At 34.5% G+C, this 20,064-nt stretch overlaps 1 protein-coding gene and 2 long non-coding RNA genes across 4 annotated transcripts; 1 reads left to right on the plus strand and 2 right to left on the minus strand.

Annotated features, from left to right (window-relative positions):
* Positions 1-1,169: 1,169 nt before the first annotated feature.
* Positions 1,170-7,405, plus strand: LOC113470103. The gene is made up of 2 exons (XR_003393284.1): positions 1,170-1,220; positions 7,154-7,405. It is a non-coding gene; the product is annotated as an uncharacterized LOC113470103 (long non-coding RNA).
* LOC103515676 (voltage-dependent calcium channel subunit alpha-2/delta-3-like) lies at positions 3,715-19,767 on the minus strand. Of its 2 annotated transcripts, XM_026828286.1 has the most exons (11): positions 19,706-19,767; positions 17,878-17,910; positions 17,009-17,113; positions 11,256-11,365; positions 10,195-10,364; positions 9,618-9,884; positions 9,174-9,291; positions 6,119-6,335; positions 5,778-5,894; positions 5,236-5,443; positions 3,715-4,879 (listed from the first exon to the last, which is right to left on the minus strand). In XM_026828286.1, the coding sequence occupies exons 1-11, from the start codon at positions 19,762-19,764 to the stop codon at positions 4,769-4,771; spliced, it is 1,515 nt and encodes a 504-aa protein (XP_026684087.1). In that variant the 5' UTR covers positions 19,765-19,767; the 3' UTR covers positions 3,715-4,768. The 2 variants fall into 2 exon arrangements, with proteins under 2 accessions (XP_026684087.1, XP_008478835.2); XM_008480613.3 differs by lacking the exon at positions 17,878-17,910.
* LOC113470102 lies at positions 12,972-14,275 on the minus strand. The gene is made up of 3 exons (XR_003393283.1): positions 14,238-14,275; positions 13,741-13,880; positions 12,972-13,039 (listed from the first exon to the last, which is right to left on the minus strand). It is a non-coding gene; the product is annotated as an uncharacterized LOC113470102 (long non-coding RNA).
* Positions 19,768-20,064: the final 297 nt, after the last annotated feature.

The following is a 20,064-nucleotide window of genomic DNA, read 5'->3' on the forward strand; positions in this document are numbered from 1 at the left end:
CCATAGTGTCAAAACTTGGAATAATAAGAACCAAAAGCAGAGATCATAATTATTACAATTACTTATTTCATCACATGAGCGGGGTTCGAGCGTAGGACTCTGAGCTAATTATGCCAAGATAGACGACCACTCAAACTCATCAGCATGATCTCAACCTCTCCTCTCAGATTTGAATTTCTAGAACAGAATTCTGCACATCAATCTGAGACCCGCATATTATAGCATAGGAAATTCTGCATGTAAGTTGGTATAGCAACTACCTATAGCATCAGGTACAAGCATACATAGTCTACATGTTACAGGGTGTTCCATCGGGTTTGTCGGACTAGACCGGGGCACAAACGTTCGCGTTCCTCAAAATTGAATAGGTGCCTACACCCAGTCAAAAAATTTCAGTAAAATTGATGGAATTGGAAATTAACTCAACTAACTCAACCTAACTGCTTTCTATTCAATTACTCTCTCTCTCTCTCTCTCTCTCTCTCTCTCTCTCCCTCCTCACTCTCTTTCTTCTTCTTAGAGGTTTGATAGAGGGAACTGAAACTGCTAAGGTCTTATCGTCTTATCGTCCCGAAATCGAAAAGAGAAGAAATAGAGGATAGGAGAAAGCCAGCCGTTCCGAGAACGAACCTTATCCGTTCAGGATAAAATCAGCCCCGGGAGGTGATCGAACCCGCGACCTAACGCAATGCAGACGCGCTACTAACCAAGCTAACTAGGCTGGCTTGATAGAATCAACTGTAATCGAAAGTTCAGGACTAACTTCACCTCTGTGAATCGAACCCGCGCTTTAGCGCTTACGAGGCAGACGCGCATCCCTCCAAACTCACTACTAGGCTGCTCAAAGATAGATGGAAATACGAGTACCCTGTTTGAAATCTTCGCAGAAAATCTGGTTGACCTTGAGGCATTGTTTTCTTTCAAATGAGTAGAGCTTATTGGTTGTTGGTCTTCCATACATTTTGATTTTCAAGGTCAAACCGAGAGCTTAACCTCTGAATCACCAATCTATATCTGTCGATCTGACATCAATGTATTGTGAAAACAATACCACGTGCTTTGGATGTAAACAATAAGTACCTACCTACTCGTATATCATGAAACAAGTACTTAAGATATGTAGGTATCCTACATACAGGTAAATAGGTCCTATTATAATGTAGTGAGTTTGCCTGTCTATTGTGGCTGTACCTATAGGTTTATTAACATTTATTTTATAAGTAAGTACCTTAAGCTAATAGTTAGTCACTAAGGTATTGTTGTTCAATTGTCAGCTGCGTTGACATTTAGCCATGAAATGACCAAGTGCATAGGTACTAACTTTAACTAACTTTATGGAACGTAACTTTATAAACCTACCTAGAGCTTCTAGAATGTATGTACTAACTATGTACATACTTACAAGTTTTTTTTTTTTTTTTTTTTTTTTTTTTTTTTTTTTAAAAAAAAAAAAAAAACAAAAAAAATATTAAATTTTTTTTTTTTTTTTTTTTTTTTTTTTTTTTGTCAAATAAAGTAAATAAAGCAAATAGATAATCCTATATTTATTTGTTTTTCTTTTTAGAAATATTTTATAAATATTTTTTTATACATTTAATTTGCGAAATATTAGCTTACCTTTGAATATGCAAACTATGTGAATACCAGTAGGAAAAACAATTCACTGACACAGAGAATATGCCATCAAAAATATAAAAGGGTAAAAAATAATTTTAAAAAATCAATTACCTAATCTTCGATCTTCAGGAAAATACTGCCATTCAGGAAAATACAAAGCCGAAATAAAAATAGAGAAATACTCTATTTAACGCTGGGTTAAAATTATTTTACGCTTGATTTTTTACTTGATTTTCCCGCACTAAAAACAACTGCACTGCAAGCCGAATCACAACTAAAGTCTAAACTTGAGTTTAAGTGCTACCTGGAAGATGTTTAACGCGTCATTAAGGCAAGAACTCAAGAAGAGGACCAGAGCGGATGTAGCTAAAGCTCGGATGTGTGTGAACAGAGAACCCTTCTCTTTGTTCTGTATAAATTTATATGCGAGTATTCCTATCTATCGTTCTATCTGTTATACAGGGTGTTTAAACTCAAACTGCCCCATCGGAAATTAATCCGTAAAATGAGTTTCTGTTACGAACCCAGAATCATTGATTAATATTGTAATTTTTTTTTTTTTTTTAAGAGGTTTGACAGAGGGAACTGTAACTGCTTTGGTCTTATCGTCCCGAAATCGAAGAGAGAAGGAAGACAGGATAGGAGAAACCCAGCCGTTCCGAGAACGAACATTATCCCATCAGGATAAAATCCGCCCCGGGCGGGAATCGAACCCGCGGCCTAGAGCTTACAAGGCAACCCTTAGAGGCTCCATTATTAGGTGGCAAAATCTCAGATAAATAGGATAGGAATTTATGACTCAATCTTGGGTTAGAACACACGACCTAATGTTTACTAGGCGAGCGTCTTGACACTTTACGCGATATTTATAATACGCACATTCAAATGAAAATACGCCTTTGAAAATGTCTTTTGATAATAACTGATAAAGTCAGCTCCCATGGTAGGTAAACATTGGATTTTAGGATTATGGAGATATTGGGAAAATCCTACAATGCTGCAGTGAGCACCAAATACATAATAACACAAAGAAACTGCATTTACATTTTTTTCTTTTTTTTTTTTTTTTTTTTTTTTTTTTTTACATAATAACTGGTAAATCTGATATAATGTATGGTCAACGCGATGTTACTAACGATGCACTTTGTGGACACTTCTGAAAAATAATGTCGAATTAAAAATATAATATGAAAACGAAATAATGGGGGGGGGGGGCAAAATTGAAGGCTTTCCATGAAAGAAGGGCCTAGCCCTGCTCAGAACTTTTTCGGGTAAAACGGCTTTTCTAAATGGAGAAATGTGCAGAATGTTGTTAAGAATCGATTGTGAAAATAATTATCTTCATATCTCACTTATAAATAATTATTAGTCAAGACACACGAGTTTTTGTGAAATCTTTCAAATACAGAATACATATTTCTGGACATGGTCTTCACTTGACTGGAGTGAAGACCATGTCCAGAAATATGTATGATATTGTACTTGACCATTATCTCAAACTAAACAAATACAGAATATTCAATAGAAATTCGAAATCAAAATCTTCAAAGAAGATGTTTTACTCAAAACTCGATTTTCATCTTTTTGTCCTTTTCGAATGAAACTCTTTAATTATGTATGTTCACAGTAATCATGATTATGTATGAATGTTCAGTAATCATGAAAAAATGTAACAAAAAGTACATAAATCACTGAATGAATATTCCAGAATTCCAGTAATATGGTTGTATCCAATCGTGTTCAAACATGAAAAATGATTCATTGGGGTTTTTTTCCTTTTTTTTTTTTTTTTTTTTAAAATTTAAAATTTTAGAGCAGAGAATGAAATCTAGGTCATTTTAGGTCATTTTAGAGCAGAGAATGAAATCTAGGTCATTTTAGGTCATTTTAGAGCAGAGAATGAAATCTAGGTCATTTTAGGTCATTTTAGAGCAGAGAATGAAATCTAGAATAAAGATTTGTAAATTTAGCAATCTATAAAATTCTTTCGAACAATTCTTTCAAATTCAAAAAGTAAAAAAGTTTAGTCAATATTGTGAAAAAAGGCACAAATATTTATATTGGATAATCAATTTTTTATTATTTTATTAAAAACAATGACAGTTTAATATTGGTAATGTTGAAGTGGAATGTAGACTAAGTACATAAAATATGACAAAATGAAATAAAGGCAATGAGAGATTTTTAATGGCTGGAATGGAAAAGATATAAAAAATTTAATTAAATGTTATAGTCTCCGACACACATCTAAATTATTAATTATTTATCTATATTAATTAGGTAAATTAGAGGTTATTATTGTTTGTTCTTTTTATTTTAATTTGTAAATTTTACTCCAATAAATGAATGACCTGGTCGATTCAGCTTGCGCTGCCAAGACCCTTTGTTATGGTCAAGATAATAATAAGAGGTAAAACGTTGCACTCGTAATCGGGGATCTATGCTTCGAAAAAAAAGAAAAAAAATTAATTAACCCTTTTTAATTGTCTACCCTAAACTTATTGGTTTATTCAATTGCTGGAAATTTACCAATGGCCGGGGCTACAAGTGAGTGTATTTGGATTAACCTCGGATTATACAATCTGGTTGGTTGATTTCAAACAATTCCAAAAATTTCAGCCAATCACATTGCATAAATCGAGTTTAAGACTTAAATGGACTTTAAAGTGACTTTCGGCGCGAACGACATGTTGTAATACATCAGGTAAAGCGCCTAACGGAAAAAAAGTCAGTTTGTGGTCCCCGGCCCAAGTCATTTTCTAGCAATCAGATAAATATAGTGACCGCACATAAGCCCATATCAAGGCCCATTTGAAACCTAATATACCAACAAAGATACTTTGGTAACCAATCAGAAATTAGAGATAGGTTTTTAAAATATCGGTAGATATCCATATTTTATAGCATGGTAAATAGCGGACAATTGTCTTTGTTTTGTAACTTTGAACAATGGCAACGTCGCATTTGCCAAGGTGCTCTTGGTGATATCATGTGTGTTCATTTGTTCAACTGGCAACATTTCCCCCTCCAACTTTTTTCCGCCGCTAAAATTTTATATCGGCGGAAAAAAAGACTAGAGCTTTCTTCATACGTCATAATATTGAATCCCTGTGATAGGCGGAAATGAATGGCGCGGTTGCCAGATTTAGCATCATGAATACAACAGACGAGGTAGGAGGGAGAACAGAAGTATGCTGAGAGTGAGAATGAAGTTTGGCAACATTGTACCGGCCCTGCCACACAGCTGAGTGATGTTGGTCTCCTGAAATAGAGGGAAAACAGTTGTTGTGTTTCTATTGTTAAGGTCCTTTCTTTTATTTGGTCTGCACTGTCCGACTCATATGGAAGGTATCAGTCAGCCTAGTCCGCGTTTGATATGTAAGCGCTAGGATGACAACTTTATACTAAACACATAAGTTTCATCCTCGGAAGGGTTAGCTTTCTCCTATCCTACCCTCCTTCTTTCTTCGATTTGGGGACGATTTGGCCTCTATTGTTTAAGTTCCCTATACCAAACTTTCCTAGAAGAAAATAAATCCTAAATCTGGTAATACTCGGTATTTAAACAGTTAAGATCAACTACGCTGACGGACAGTCACCCATCCATTTGTTACTCACACTCGGATGACTCTTAACACAATGGGTCGGTCTCCTTCGCACCAATCTCACGGCACTTCTCTCCTTATAGCACAGCATAGATCCGTTAGGATAACCAACTTTCTTCGGATAGGTGTCAAAGTAAGGTTCTTTGAGTCGCGGGTAACACAGACTGTTGATCACGACAAGAACTAAGTTCGTGTTGGGAATCAGCTCCAGTAGATAGGGTCTGGAATGGAAACAATTGTAATACTTGGTAGAATGGTAATACAGCTGAATGATAGAATATGTCTACATATATCTGCCAAGAGCTTGATGGGGCCCAAAATCTAAAGAAACAATTTCCTTTGTGTTCAACATTTTTGAAACAAAAATTATCATGATGAAGTTATAAGTTAACCTTAGATCTACATAAAGTAGACCAAATTCTATATAATGCACATGTGAACCGAATATCATCAAATATCAAATTCGGCCATGCCGTTCAAGAGTTATAGTGGAAAGTAAATTGAATCAGGTGAAAAAACTTGAATAACAGTAATTTAAGAAGTTTAAGTCCTTACCTACTACAGTCATGCTTATGTACCCCCATGCTGCTTCTCTGGGTGTCTTTCAATACCAAGGTCTTGGGTTCGAGGACATACAGATCCACTTCTCTATCACACGGCTGAGGACGAGTCCTGAAGAACAATGGAAACACAAATTAGAAGAGGCTCTGGAGGGCTTTCTAAGCTATCTTGAGAGCTCAAAAATTAGTTGGCGGACTTCATATCTAGAGGTTGATAATTCAAGTCCAAGCCAAATCATAAATTTCAATACAAATATGTCGTTAATCGAGGAAAGTTCATTTTTATTTTAACTTATTTATTTATTTGTAATTTCTTTTGAAAGTTTATCTACCAACCTATTTATCTTGATAATATCTCGTATCATCTCAGAGGGAGTGGGTTCCATAGTAGTTTCAGGTCCTGTATAGGTGGGATTAGAGGGCACTGGCTCATCCGCCATCATTTCATCGTAAGCTTCAGATTTGATGCTGACATAATCTTCATCATCTTCCATGTCATCTTCTACCAGGATGTCATCATCTTCTTCCACAGTCAGGTCCTTGTCTTCGTCATCTGAAAGAAGAAGGAAGATATGTTTAGATTGTTTAGAGACTTTTAGAGAATGATAAAAACACCGGGTAATTGGACTCATTTTTTTTTTTTTTTTTTTTTTAAACAAGATACTTTGTTTTATTTTTACCAACAGAGAAAATTACAATTGAGAGTCACCCCAGGAGGAGAAGATAAGAAATATAAGGTTAGAACACGTATGGACCAAGAGATAGGCTGACAGGAATATACTATCCGCAAAACTATAGATATCTTTTATCAGGGCCACAATCAGTTTAAACTCGGTGTAAGTTTGATTCTGGGATTAAGCAAACCTGTTTGGCTGAGTCCATTCATGGAAATTTCAACAAGTGTCAATAATAGTTATTCTCTCAGAAACTATAATTTGATAATTTCTGAAACCACTAGTTATTCTCTCAGAAACTATAATTTGATAATTTCTGAAAACACTAGTTATTCTCTCAGAAACTATAATTTGATAATTTCTGAAACCACTAGTTTTTCTGAAACCACTAGTTATTCTCTCAGAAACTATAATTTGATAATTTCTGAAACCACTAGTTATTCTCTCAGAAACTATAATTTGACTTTTGTCTATGTGTGTAATTGTGTATATATTTGAGTTCTCTCTTCCAGGATGTAGTTTATTGTAGGTGTAGGTACTATTTATTTTTTGATATTACATATTATAGATGTTAGTAACTTATTATGTTTTCATTCAATTATTTTAATCAACTTTTGTTTATTATGTACATCATCCAACCATTTCCGTATTCTATTTCTTATAAATTTAATGTCTTGTAATGCTTTTATTTCTTCAGGTATTCATTGGGTCTAAAACTCTTTTCACAAGGGAGGAGGGTCTCACAAAAAAGAGGAAAAAATCAAAGCTGGCAAGACAGAAGACAGTCAGTGCGATGATCGCTGGATGCCAGAAGTAACCAAACTGGAACTTGAAAAAAGTTTCAGATGCATTTTTTCGGCCATTACCTCCAAAATTTTTAATTTAACTGACCAAAATAAAGGAAACACTATATTAAATTGAATTCGTGAATTCAAAGCAAAAAAAAAAAAAATATATAAAGAAAAAAAAATATCATCAAAATCTAGTCGAAAAAATCACGACACACAAACGAAAATTCGAAAAGTCGGAAAATCTCATCTCCAAATTGCAACACAAGTCGAAACTGCAACACAAGTCGAACCTGCAACATAACTGAAATCTACATTTCCCTACGACACAACTGAAGTTCAACCAGACTGTACTTGTCCCCTATGGTTGGGGAACATTGGTAGAATACCACCGAGGGATTCTACACTATGCTTGCCGTACGAAGCGACCGAGTAGTGGAACAGAAACGAAGTTTTCCTAAGAGAAAAGGCCCGAGGCTTGGATGTAAAAGAAGAACGAATATTGAGAAGAGATTAATGTTATTTGATTTGAAGTATGTTACCCACAGATTGTTCAATAGTATTACTCTAAAGGTGAAGGCAAAATTTTAAACGGTGATGAAGAAATCGAAATTCTACAAGTGAAGTAATCGAAATTCTACAAAATTGAAGACATCGAAATTCTACAAAATTGAAGTAATCAAAATTCTATAAAATTGATGTCTTGATGTCCAGTGAAGTAATCAAAATTCCACAAAATTGAAGTAATCAAAATTTCACAAAATTGAAGTAATCTACGAAATTGAAGACATCAAAATTCCACAAAATTGAAGTAATCTACAAAATTGAAGACATCAAAATTCTACAAGACTGAAGACATCAAAGTCCCACAAAATTGAAGTCAAAATTCCACAAAATTGAAGACATCAAAATCCCACAAGATTGAAGTCAAAATTCCACAAAATTGAAGTAATCAAAATTTCACAAAATTGAAGTAATCCACAAAATTGAAATAATCAAAATTTCACAAAATTGAAGTAATCTACAAAATTGAAGATATCAAAGTTCTACAAAATTGAAAATTCTAAAAAAATTGAAGACATCAAAATTCTACAATTTTGACATCAAAGACATCAAAATTCTACAAAATTGAAGACATCAAAATTCCACAAAATTGAAGTCAAAATTCCACAAAATTGAAGTCAAAATTCCACAAAATTGAAGTAATAAAAATTTCAAAAAATTGAAGTAGTCTACAAAATTGAAGTAATCTAAGAAATGGAAGACATCAAAATCCTACAAAATCGAATACCTATATCAAAATTCTACAAAATTGAAGACATCAAAATTCCATAAAATTGAAGACATCAAAATTCCACAAAATTGAAGTAATCAAAATTCCACAAAATTGAAGTAATCAAAATTTCAAAAAATTGAAGTAGTCTACAAAATTGAAGTAATCGAAATTCCCCAAAAATGAAGACATCAAAATTCTACAAAATTGAAGACATCAAAATTCTAAAAAAAATTAAGATATCAAAATTCTACAAAATTGAAGACATCAAAATTCCTACAAAATTGAAGACATCAAAATTCCTACAGAATTGAAGACACCAAAATTCCTTAATGTGAAGAATATAATTGAAAGTACGTACATAGGAAAAGAAAAATAAATTCAAAATTCAAAGTAAAACTCGTGTTTTGCTTTCATGATTAGTTGATTAGATTCCTCAATTACTCCGGAACTACATTGTTTCAGGAACGTTCTCTCTAGTCCGTATTAGGCCGGTAACCTTAGCTGATAAAAATTAAAACTCAATTTCACTGAGCGACAGAGGCCGAAGATGTAAAAGAATCTTCTTTCAGTTTAATTTAAATTTCCCAGATTTCCCTCGAATGAAAAATTAATCCATTTATGTAAAAAGATGGGCTAATAGTGCTAATACTCACCGTCTTGGTCTTGGAAAGAGAACGCCAGCGCTCCAAACCAGTTGACATTGAGCTGAACCAAATACCAGAAGACATTGATGGCACTCCAGTTGATCACCCAAGCTAGATGATGCAGAGGCTGCGACAACCAAAAGGAATGACGAGTTAGCAAAGTAATGGCCTCTTATTTTTTGAAGCTAAACCAAGTGAGTTCTACGAAGAAGTTTTACTTCAAAGATTTTTCCTTTAGTTTGTCTGTTTGTTTGTTTCACCACAATTCCAGAAAAAGTTTGTCCAGTTTTCATGTTATTTGACAAACAAATGTTTAACATCAAAAAGACATTTGCTTATTGCATTTCTTAAACAAGTTTACTATCACTGTATGAAGCTCCGTATACTTGGGTCTACCTCATTGAAAATAAGGATGATGGATTTATGCTACGACGCGGGGAGGGAAGGACTTACCGTTAGCAGTCTCCTCCCACTGTTCATATCATCCGGCAGATTTTCCACCTCGAAACAAACCGCCTGATGGTCATAGTAAGTGATCTTCTTGTAAATCTTAGCGTTTACCATGGACCGCATTACATCCGGATGGACTGCACCGAAAAACAGACCGGTAGCGTATTTCTTCTCTTTATCCGAAGCTATAACATAGCCATTGTTATCCAGGACGTAACAGTCCAGATTGTCCGACTTACACGTCTCAATCTTGGACTTGTTGTAAATTGACTGGAATAGAATAAAATATTCAAAATGTTTTTTTATTCGTATAATGGAATTTGACACAATGACACATACTAAACATCTCATAAGCTTATTAAAAACGAACAGCACGTGATTATCCCAACATTCATCCATCCAGATATCAACCACGCGCAACATCTCTTAAGTTCAGTGATCCCTTGGGGACTGGTGCATAACATTGAAATAATATAATGAAAAAATTAAAGCATAAAAATCTTTAATATTCACTGTAAAATATTGAGATTTGCCGGTAAATCCTATAGATTACACTGTACTTCAAACAGAAGCAACTTACCGTGCTGGTAATATTGACGAATATATTCTGGAGGGCAGAATGCAACATTTGAAGACCCACCACGGCAACAGGTGCTTTCTTTTCAGCGTTGCCGACAAATATGGCGTGAGTTGCCGTCACCTTGGGTTTCTTATCTAGACTGAACGTATCGTCTATTTCCGAACCATAAGCTGAAATCAGAAACATTCCATTAATTTTTCCATTATTGCACTGAAATATGAAGATTTTCTACAGCGCTTTAAAGAAAGCCTTGTGAGGACATAACTAAAGAACTGGTTGGACAACCCCATCACAAGCGAAGTGAAATAAAACCCTCAGTAAATTCCTTTTGTTTTTATAGAACTAACAATTTAAAGTGTCAATAATGTAATGATACAAACTATCATTACCGATAGGTTTCATCTTCAAGGACAATAATTATAATTATTAATATACCAATGAGGAAACCCAACAAATAGTCCAAACACCAACAAAAAGTGAATTCAAGCATGCTTACTTCAAATTTCCTCAAAGAAAGTGCAAAAGAAAATGCAGTAATGAACACGACTGGCAGCCAAGAAGCAAAAGAAAACTCGGTGCATACATGCGTGCAGGTGTAATGTGCAAGTGATAAACGAGTAATAAGTTGAAGCAAACTATAAAACTAAAATGGAAAGCAAACTACAAATCTAAAATGAAAAAAATTCCATGAATTTTTCCATTATTGCACTGAAATATGAAGATTTTCTACAGCGCTTTAAAGAAAGCCTTGTGAAGACATAACTGAAGAACTGGTTGGACAACCCCATCACAAGCGAAGTGAAATAAAACCCTCAGTAAATTCCTTTTGTTTTTATAGAACTAACAATTTAAATAAACCATATACGACCTTAACAGTTGAAAGTTTTGCCCCTTATACAAAAGTTCAGATGGTTTTCATATCTAACAATTCGATTTAGAAATGATATTGACTCCCTATGTAAAATCTTATAAACAAATTTAGAGAATTTAGTTAAATAAAATACTACTTTAAATTGTGAAGCGTCATATAACTTTGAGGTTGCCTGGGAATCGAAACGAACCTTCAAATGGGACGGAGAAGACGAAGCTGTTCTCATCAACATAATGTTGTTCTACTGCTCTACGATACCATACTTCGTCAATAGCACGGTTATTAGTCTCACCAAACGAGCTGAAAATGACAAAGGAAATTGCAGATAAGGATAAGATAATACGATGGGATTGACAAATGGGTTGGATTGAATGATCGAAGTTCTAATAGGTACCTTACACAATCATTAGTAATGTCATTATTTTTTCCAAGTAATGATGATGAAAAATCAGAAAATCCGGAATTCCATCATTAGTAATGACATTACTAATGATTGTGTAAGGTACCTATTATGCTAGTAGTCTCGATTAGATGTGTTTTACTTACATGTAAAATTATACATTTTATAGTCTGAAAATTAAGCGAAGGCAAAACAACATTAGGATCTTTCAACTACGGGGAAGTATCCTTTTGGGCACTACAAATTAGAATTCTTCAACTATAAGAAAAAGGCCTTCCCCTTCCACTAGCCCCCTTCCACTAGTGAAATGCCAGGCTTGGTATATATATTTACTATAATATTAGGATTTTACATATACTTTCATTAGTATGACGAACTTTTAAAGCTTCTTCAAAAGCTGTAGGCAAGGAAAAAGTATTGTAACTTTTTAGGTAAGGATTAACTTAACTAGAATGGCCTTTTGAATTACATTTCAAAGGTACCTAAACTACATATGTAGATGGTGGAGTTGAAATGGTTACTAAATTGTTCTAGTCACTGAGAGATGGTTTAGGAATAGATTGTGGATTCTTTGGCACTAAAACACTAATCGACTACCTAATACCTAAGTCTCGAAAATGAAACAAAAATCACTTTGAATCTTAATTTTTTGGTTGAAAAGGTTTGACAGAATATTGAAGGAATACATTGCTAAAGAAATGAATGTTGAAAATTTTGATAGATAGAAGGCACTAGTGGAGATTTTTGTTGTATTCTTACCATGCACGGAGACCTTTTTCCGGAGCAGCGCTATTTCCTCTTGCTGTGTTACTCGGGCTCTACCCAAGGGCTGGGGTATGGCCAGTACTACACTGAATGGAGATGGAGTATTCTCTGTGTGAAGACCCTTGTAGTAGTAAGCTCTGATACCTCTTGATACACGACGCTGAAAATGGTTATTGAAGTTGAAAAATGGTACAGAGGGAAATGGTACAGAGGGAATTGTAACTGCTATGGTCTTATCGTCCCAAAATCGAAGAGAGAAGGAAGACAGGATAGGAGAAAGCCAGCCGTTTCGAGAACAAACTTTATCCCATCAGGATAAAATTCGCCCCGGGCGGGAATCGAACCCGCGGCCTAGCTTCGAAGTTGAACATAATTACATGCCTTTGATTAGGATTCTGCTAAAATTCAATCCTCAAACTAATGAACAGCCAACAAATTGACAATCAGTTCCAATAGTTTAGTGAACAGAGAAGTTCATAAGTCGTTAGTTTTGCTTGATTTTCCACGCTATTTCAAGACAACGTACACGAATATATTACGAATAACAAAAGAGATAACCAATTTCACACGTTGGGTTACTCTTCCTAGGATCCTAAAAAAATATGAAATGGTAAGAAAAAGAGGCTGAAAAAGGCTCATGCTAAAAGTTTGAAGAGTGCTTGGTGCTGGTGTCTCAAACAGTGCATTAGATCAAGCCTATATGGCATGTCTTGGCATGACACATGGTACAATGTACTCACAATAGTACGAACTGTTATCGTACATTTCGTACTTGGTAGCGTACAACGCGTTTTTGTCATTATTATTCGCTGCCCGCGAGATAGAGAGACATTGGGGGAGTGAAATAGATACGAAATAGATGTTAGAAATGAGATTTGGGTGGAGGCAAAAATGTATAATGGGTATTACCCGTTGAAACGTAAATAATTAACTAATTACAAGAACAATTAAATTCCATGATCTTTAGTCTGAAATTGTGACTGCCGTAAGCATCAGTGCTGATACCTTGATACCCTTATTTATGATTTTCACATTAGTGATTGTAATTTAACCTTGTCTCAGAATAACATTTGATTATTATGTGTAATAAAGTTATGAAATATGAAGATTATAATTATTAGGTATTGTTGTCAAAAATGTACATACAGGGTGTTTAAATAAAAAGTTTTTTTTAAAACACCCAGCATACAATATGAAGAAAACTGAAAAGGAACCTGTTCGAAGAAACTCATAATTATTCTGATTAGACAGCGAAAAAGAAATTCAGGATAAGGCAATAAAAAAAAGCGCAGGTATACTTACATCGTTTTTCCGGAGGTATGCTCATCTTAGGTGGCCACTTCCAGCTAGAGTTCATGGCTTTGGATAAGAAGTTTTTTTAAAACACCCAGCATACAATATGAAGAAAACTGAAAAGGAACCTGTTCGAAGAAACACATAATTATTTTGATTAGACAGCGAAAAAGAAATTCAGGATAAGGCAATGAAAAAAAAGCGCAGGTATACTTACATCGTTTTTCCGGAGGTATGCTCATCTTAGGTGGCCACTTCCAGCTAGAGTTCATGGCTTTGGATACGAAATGAATCACCTCCTGTTCTGCCTTGTCAAACCTGTACTGACCCGTGTCGAAATTGTATTTGCAGTAAAACCTGTGAATTGAGAAATGATGGTTGTAAAGAATGAGAAATGAAGTTTTTGCAGAAACAGCTGCAATCAAGAATTTCTGGTTAGTTGTAAAGTACTTGTAGCGCGAACGACCTACTGTACGTAGTGTTAAAGCGCTTTAAAGGAAAAAAAAAAAAAAAAAGTACTTGTAGTAAAACCTGTGAATTGAGAAATGATGGTTGTAAAGAATGAGAAATGAAGTTTTTGCAGAAACAGCTGCAATCAAGAATTTGTGGTTTACAAAAGTCTTTTTTTTTAATGCCCATCAATAATGCCAGCATATTCTAACATTATCCAGCATTTGAGTGGGAATAATGCAAATATTTTCCCCGTTGACTTACCATTCTGGATGAACGGTCCAGTGCTGATGAAGCAAATCTGAAAACGAAGGGAGAAATGAAATTGAAATTAACAAAGTGAGTTTTAAATTTTAATTCGATGATTTTTACTTTCCTTATCCTACCCCTATATTAGGAAGTAGGTACCTAATGTACATAATCAGGGGGAAAAAAATGCTAAGTTCTTTATTTGTTCCAGCATCATATCTTTCAATTTGTTCCACAAAAGAAAATTTCTCATTAAACTTGGGCCCGACCGAACCTTGGGGAGTTCTACAGTTCCTTAAAATCACTAGTTATTCTAACCCTAACCAGCCTAGCAAGCTGGCAGTTCCTCAAAGGGTTCTCTCTGCTTTTAAAGACCAAGCACAAGTCCTCACGATGGTTGACTGCGGCTCAGGACGAGCCAGCCAATTTAACATGGCTAGAGCTAGAGACCATCACCCCGGTGTATAGCAGATACAAAAAGACATCTTTTCTTTATTCTGCTATCGCCATTCGGCGAAAGCTAAAGCCGCTACAACAACATTCTGAAACCACTAGTTATTCTCTCAGAAAGTATAATTTGATAATTTCTGAAACCACTAGTTATTCTCTCAGAAAGTATAATTTGATAATTTCTGAAACCACTAGTTATTCTCTCAGAAAGTATAATTTGATAATTTCTGAAACCACTAGTTATTCTCTCAGAAAGTATAATTTGATAATTTCTGAAACCACTAGTTATTCTCTCAGAAAGTATAATTTGATAATTTCTGAAACCACTAGTTATTCTCTCAGAAAGTATAATTTGATAATTTCTGAAACCACTAGTTATTCTCTCAGAAAGTATAATTTGATAATTTCTGAAACCACTAGTTATTCTCTCAGAAAGTATAATTTGATAATTTCTGAAACCACTAGTTATTCTCTCAGAAAGTATAATTTGATAATTTCTGAAACCACTAGTTATTCTCTCAGAAAGTATAATTTGATAATTTCTGAAACCACTAGTTATTCTCTCAGAAAGTATAATTTGATAATTTCTGAAACCACTAGTTATTCTCTCAGAAAGTATAATTTGATAATTTCTGAAACCACTAGTTATTCTCTCAGAAAGTATAATTTGATAATTTCTGAAACCACTAGTTATTCTCTCAGAAAGTATAATTTGATAATTTCTGAAACCACTAGTTATTCTCTCAGAAAGTATAATTTGATAATTTCTGAAACCACTAGTTATTCTCTCAGAAAGTATAATTTGATAATTTCTGAAACCACTAGTTATTCTCTCAGAAAGTATAATTTGATAATTTCTGAAACCACTAGTTATTCTCTCAGAAAGTATAATTTGATAATTTCTGAAACCACTAGTTATTCTCTCAGAAAGTATAATTTGATAATTTCTGAAACCACTAGTTATTCTCTCAGAAAGTATAATTTGATAATTTCTGAAACCACTAGTTATTCTCTCAGAAAGTATAATTTGATAATTTCTGAAACCACTAGTTATTCTCTCAGAAAGTATAATTTGATAATTTCTGAAACCACTAGTTATTCTCTCAGAAAGTATAATTTGATAATTTCTGAAACCACTAGTTATTCTCTCAGAAAGTATAATTTGATAATTTCTGAAACCACTAGTTATTCTCTCAGAAAGTATAATTTGATAATTTCTGAAACCACTAGTTATTCTCTCAGAAAGTATAATTTGATAATTTCTGAAACCACTAGTTATTCTCTCAGAAAGTATAATTTGATAATTTCTGAAACCACTAGTTATTCTCTCAGAAAGTATAATTTGATAATTTCTGAAACCACTAGTTATTCTCTCAGAAAGTATAATGTCATAATTTCTGAAACCACTAGTTATTCTCTCAGAAAGTATAATTTGATAATTTCTGAAACCACTAGTTATTCTATCAGAAACTATAATTTGATAATTTCTGAAACCACTAGTTATTCTCTCAGAAAGTATAATTTGATAATTTCTGAAACCACTAGTTATTCTGCCATAAAAGAGAAGTTCGAAATTGTCAAATGGCTCTGTGAGCCATATCGGATTTGAAGATAAGGATTAGCCAGTTTCCATACGTACCTTCTATCTGTCAAACTCAAAAGCGTAAGTCTCTTTCGAGTTGAAAAGTAAAGAGCTATTGAAGTAAGTAGGCTATAACATCCTATCTTATGAACGTTGTCTTGAGTATAAACTAACCAAATAGCGGAGTTCTTCAAAATTAACAAGCAAAGTGAAGTTTCAGGTTTCATCAAAATGTTCAGAGATGAACATAGTGAAGCATCAGGCTTCATTACAAGGTTCAGACTTTCGAAGTTGAACATAATTACATGCCTTTGATTAGGATTCTGCTAAAATTCAATCCTCAAACTAATGAACAGCCAACAAATTGACAATCAGTTCCAATAGTTTAGTGAACAGAGAAGTTCATAAGTCGTTAGTTTTGCTTGATTTTCCACGCTATTTCAAGACAACGTACACGAATATATTACGAATAACAAAAGAGATAACCAATTTCACAGTTCCAAGGTTTAACTTGACTTTTTTTCTGTCAGTTTGTTGGATTTACCAAAACTCTCGAACCAAACACATTAAATAAAACTTTTCCTTAGATTTTTGGACCCGATGGGGCCTTTGGAGGTTTTTCAAAGATTTTTTTTTTTTTTCATAACTCCCAAACGATATGTCCAATTTTTGATCAACACCAAAGATTTCGGGCTAGATTGAGACTATAGTATAAACTCAAGGCACTCATAGGTCATTATTTTGAGCTACTTACGGTGATTCGTTCAATTTGAGGGCATCATTCTCCTTCCACCTGGTCAGTCCTGACCTGGTCGCTATGAACACAATGGTCAGACCAAACCGGGCCACAAACTCCTTGCTGCGAGAAAAAAAAGTAAAATATATGATAAATACTTATTAAACTGATTTACCAATGTGACGGGACGGGACGCTTGAGAAAAAAATATCCTTTCAATGTCCCCCTGGGACTTGGTCAAGACCAAGTAATGATGATGAAAAATCAGAAAATCCGGGTTTAACTTGACTTTTTTTCTGTCAGTTTGTTGGATTCACCAAAACTCTCGAACCAAAACACATTAAATAAAACTTTTCCTTAGATTTTTGGACCCGATGGGACCTTTGGAGGTTTTTCAAAGATTTTTTTTTTTTTTCATAACTCCCAAACGATATCTCCAATTTTTGATCAACACCAAAGATTTCGGGCTAGATTGAGACTATAGTATAAACTCAAGGAACTCATAGGCCATTATTTTGAGCTACTTACGGTGATTCGTTCAATTACTCCTGATGATTTTCCACGGAATGTGGGGCGAACCACTTGCGATGACTCAAGCGGTGGCCACCCTCACATGGGTGGCTTGAATTTAGAAATTTAGAATACGAGATTGGAAATATAGCAAACTAGGATCTAATGCTTGTGAGAGATAGGTTCTTTGTCGAATCAAAAATTATATAACAGAAAATATCTTTTGCAAAAAGATAAAAAAGATTGGGAATTGCATTTTAAGCTTTCTGAAATCTACATTTTGAGTAATCTGTCACAGGTTATTTACATAAATAGCTAGAGAACCTATCGAGCTCACAAAGCCAAAAAAATCTAAGGAAAACTGTAAACAAAATTACCTTGAGAGGGTCGCCAACAGCATTTGAAAAATTCTTAAGGAAAAAAACAAAAGGTGCAACAAAATGAGTGAAAAAACGTTAGTGCGGGGTGCAAATCAACTGGTGAAATATAGCCGCTTGAAAACACACAGGGTAGGGTTTGTTCACACCAAAGTGAAATTAGAAATTTGGGATGAAGTCAATGGTGATCTTCGATAAATAACAGGTGGACACTAGGGCCACCTATTTATTGAAGGGAGGACCCATCCAAGAGTACAAATGAGGACTTATTAAATTACAATAGCCAAAGTGAAATTAGAAATTTGGGATGAAGTCAATGGTGATCTTCAATAAATAACAGGTGGACACTAGGGCCACCTATTTATTGAAGGGAGGACCCATCCAAGAGTACAAATGAGGACTTATTAAATTACAATAATTTGTGATCCAAATGTAATATGTGAACAAACCCTTTTGCAAAGATGGCAATGCAAATAGGCTTTGAATATGAAAAGTGAAGAGTAGTGTACATGCTACAAGGAAATTCAAAGTCAAATCTCAAGTTATAAGACGACCCTTGTTCTCCAAAATGTATGGAGCGAAACCCAAGGACCAAGTCACATATCGTCCTTTGGTTCCTAACTTTCTATTAGACAAAAGCCTATTTTCATTAGGCGAAAATTTAATGATGTTCCAAACACAAAATGTATTGTTACAGTCTTACCACGTTATGTGTGACAAGGATTTGAAAAATACAAATCCTAATCTAAATTAATAGTAACAATACAGTTTTATTCATATAAAATGACCAATATGAAATATAAACCCCATAAAAAAAGTGTTATAGGGTAAGTGTACCATTTATTCGCCCACCTAAAAAACGTACCATTTATTGGCCCACCTGCCCACATTTATTTTTCTAATTTTTGTTTTTATGAATACAATTTTTGAATAGCACTGGTTCGATAGCAGTCTTTAAGCCCTTTCTTGTGATGAAATTGGATCTTGAAAAAGTTCGTCCAGTTCAGACTTATGTGGCGTATGGTACAGGTGGGCCAATAAATGGTACGTTTTTTAGGTGGGCGAATAAATGGTACACTTACCCTAGCTCAGTTGGAAACGCAAAACAAAAAGAAAATTCCATTTTTCTTTGAGGAAAAATAAAATTCACTCAGCTTTAAAAGTGGAGAAAAAGTGCTGAAAAAGTCTCAAATGGGAGTGCACTCAAAAACGTGATAGAAAGCTTGAAAGACAAGTGAAAACAATATTGCTAACTGAATCACACAGTATACAAAGGTCAGGTTCTTCCTGTCTGTTTTACCAAATTTCTGTCAGTTCAGTAAATAAAATTCACTCAGCTTTGAAAGTGGAGAAAAAGTGCTGAAAAAGTCTCAAATGGGAGTGCACTCAAAAACGTGATAGAAAGCTTGAAAGATAAGTGAAAACAATATTGCTAACTGAATCACACAGTATACAAAGGTCAGGTTCTTCCTGTCTGTTTTACCAAATTTCTGTCAGTTCAGTTACTTGGAAGACCTAAAACTATCGAAGAAACGTCATCTTTCAAAGCATCTGGCCCAGTTAGATGCTGACAAAAAAAAATTTCTCAAGCCATTTTAGCTCAACTTGAAAACCAATTTTATCTTCTGAATTCAATTAGTACTGGCTAGTTGCTAGTATCCAGTTGTCCATTTTTCATAGACCAATTTTTATCTGATAGCTCAAGACGAAGAAACTCGACAAAGTGATTTTGAGAAAGAGAATATACTGTGTGATTCAGTCTGCAAATAAAACTCTCGTGATGATTAAGAATATTCAGAGTTATTGTAAAGCGTAACAGAAAACTTACTTGTCCCGTGGATCGTTGGATTTGGTCGAACTGTAATCGGTCATCTTGGAGAAGGACATGGTTTGTTTTATCCCATCAGGATAAAATTCGCCCCGGGCGGGAATCGAACCCGCGGCCTAGCACTTACAAAGCAGACGCACTACCAACTAAGCTAACTAGGCTGGCGTTATTGAAGTTGAAGATAGTAATACATTCTTACTTGTAATACATAGGTAAAATGGTTATTGAAGTTGAAGATAGTAATACATTCTTACTTGTAATACATAGGTAAAATGGAATTTCCCCCTCAGAAGGGATGTCTTTGGATGACTTGTCATCTGGAGACCTCCTAGCGAATGGTGCGAGGGACGATTGAGTGT

Source organism: Diaphorina citri, unplaced genomic scaffold, assembly GCF_000475195.1.
Source record: "Diaphorina citri unplaced genomic scaffold, Diaci psyllid genome assembly version 1.1 scaffold1396, whole genome shotgun sequence".
Taxonomy (NCBI): Eukaryota; Metazoa; Arthropoda; class Insecta; order Hemiptera; family Psyllidae; genus Diaphorina; species Diaphorina citri.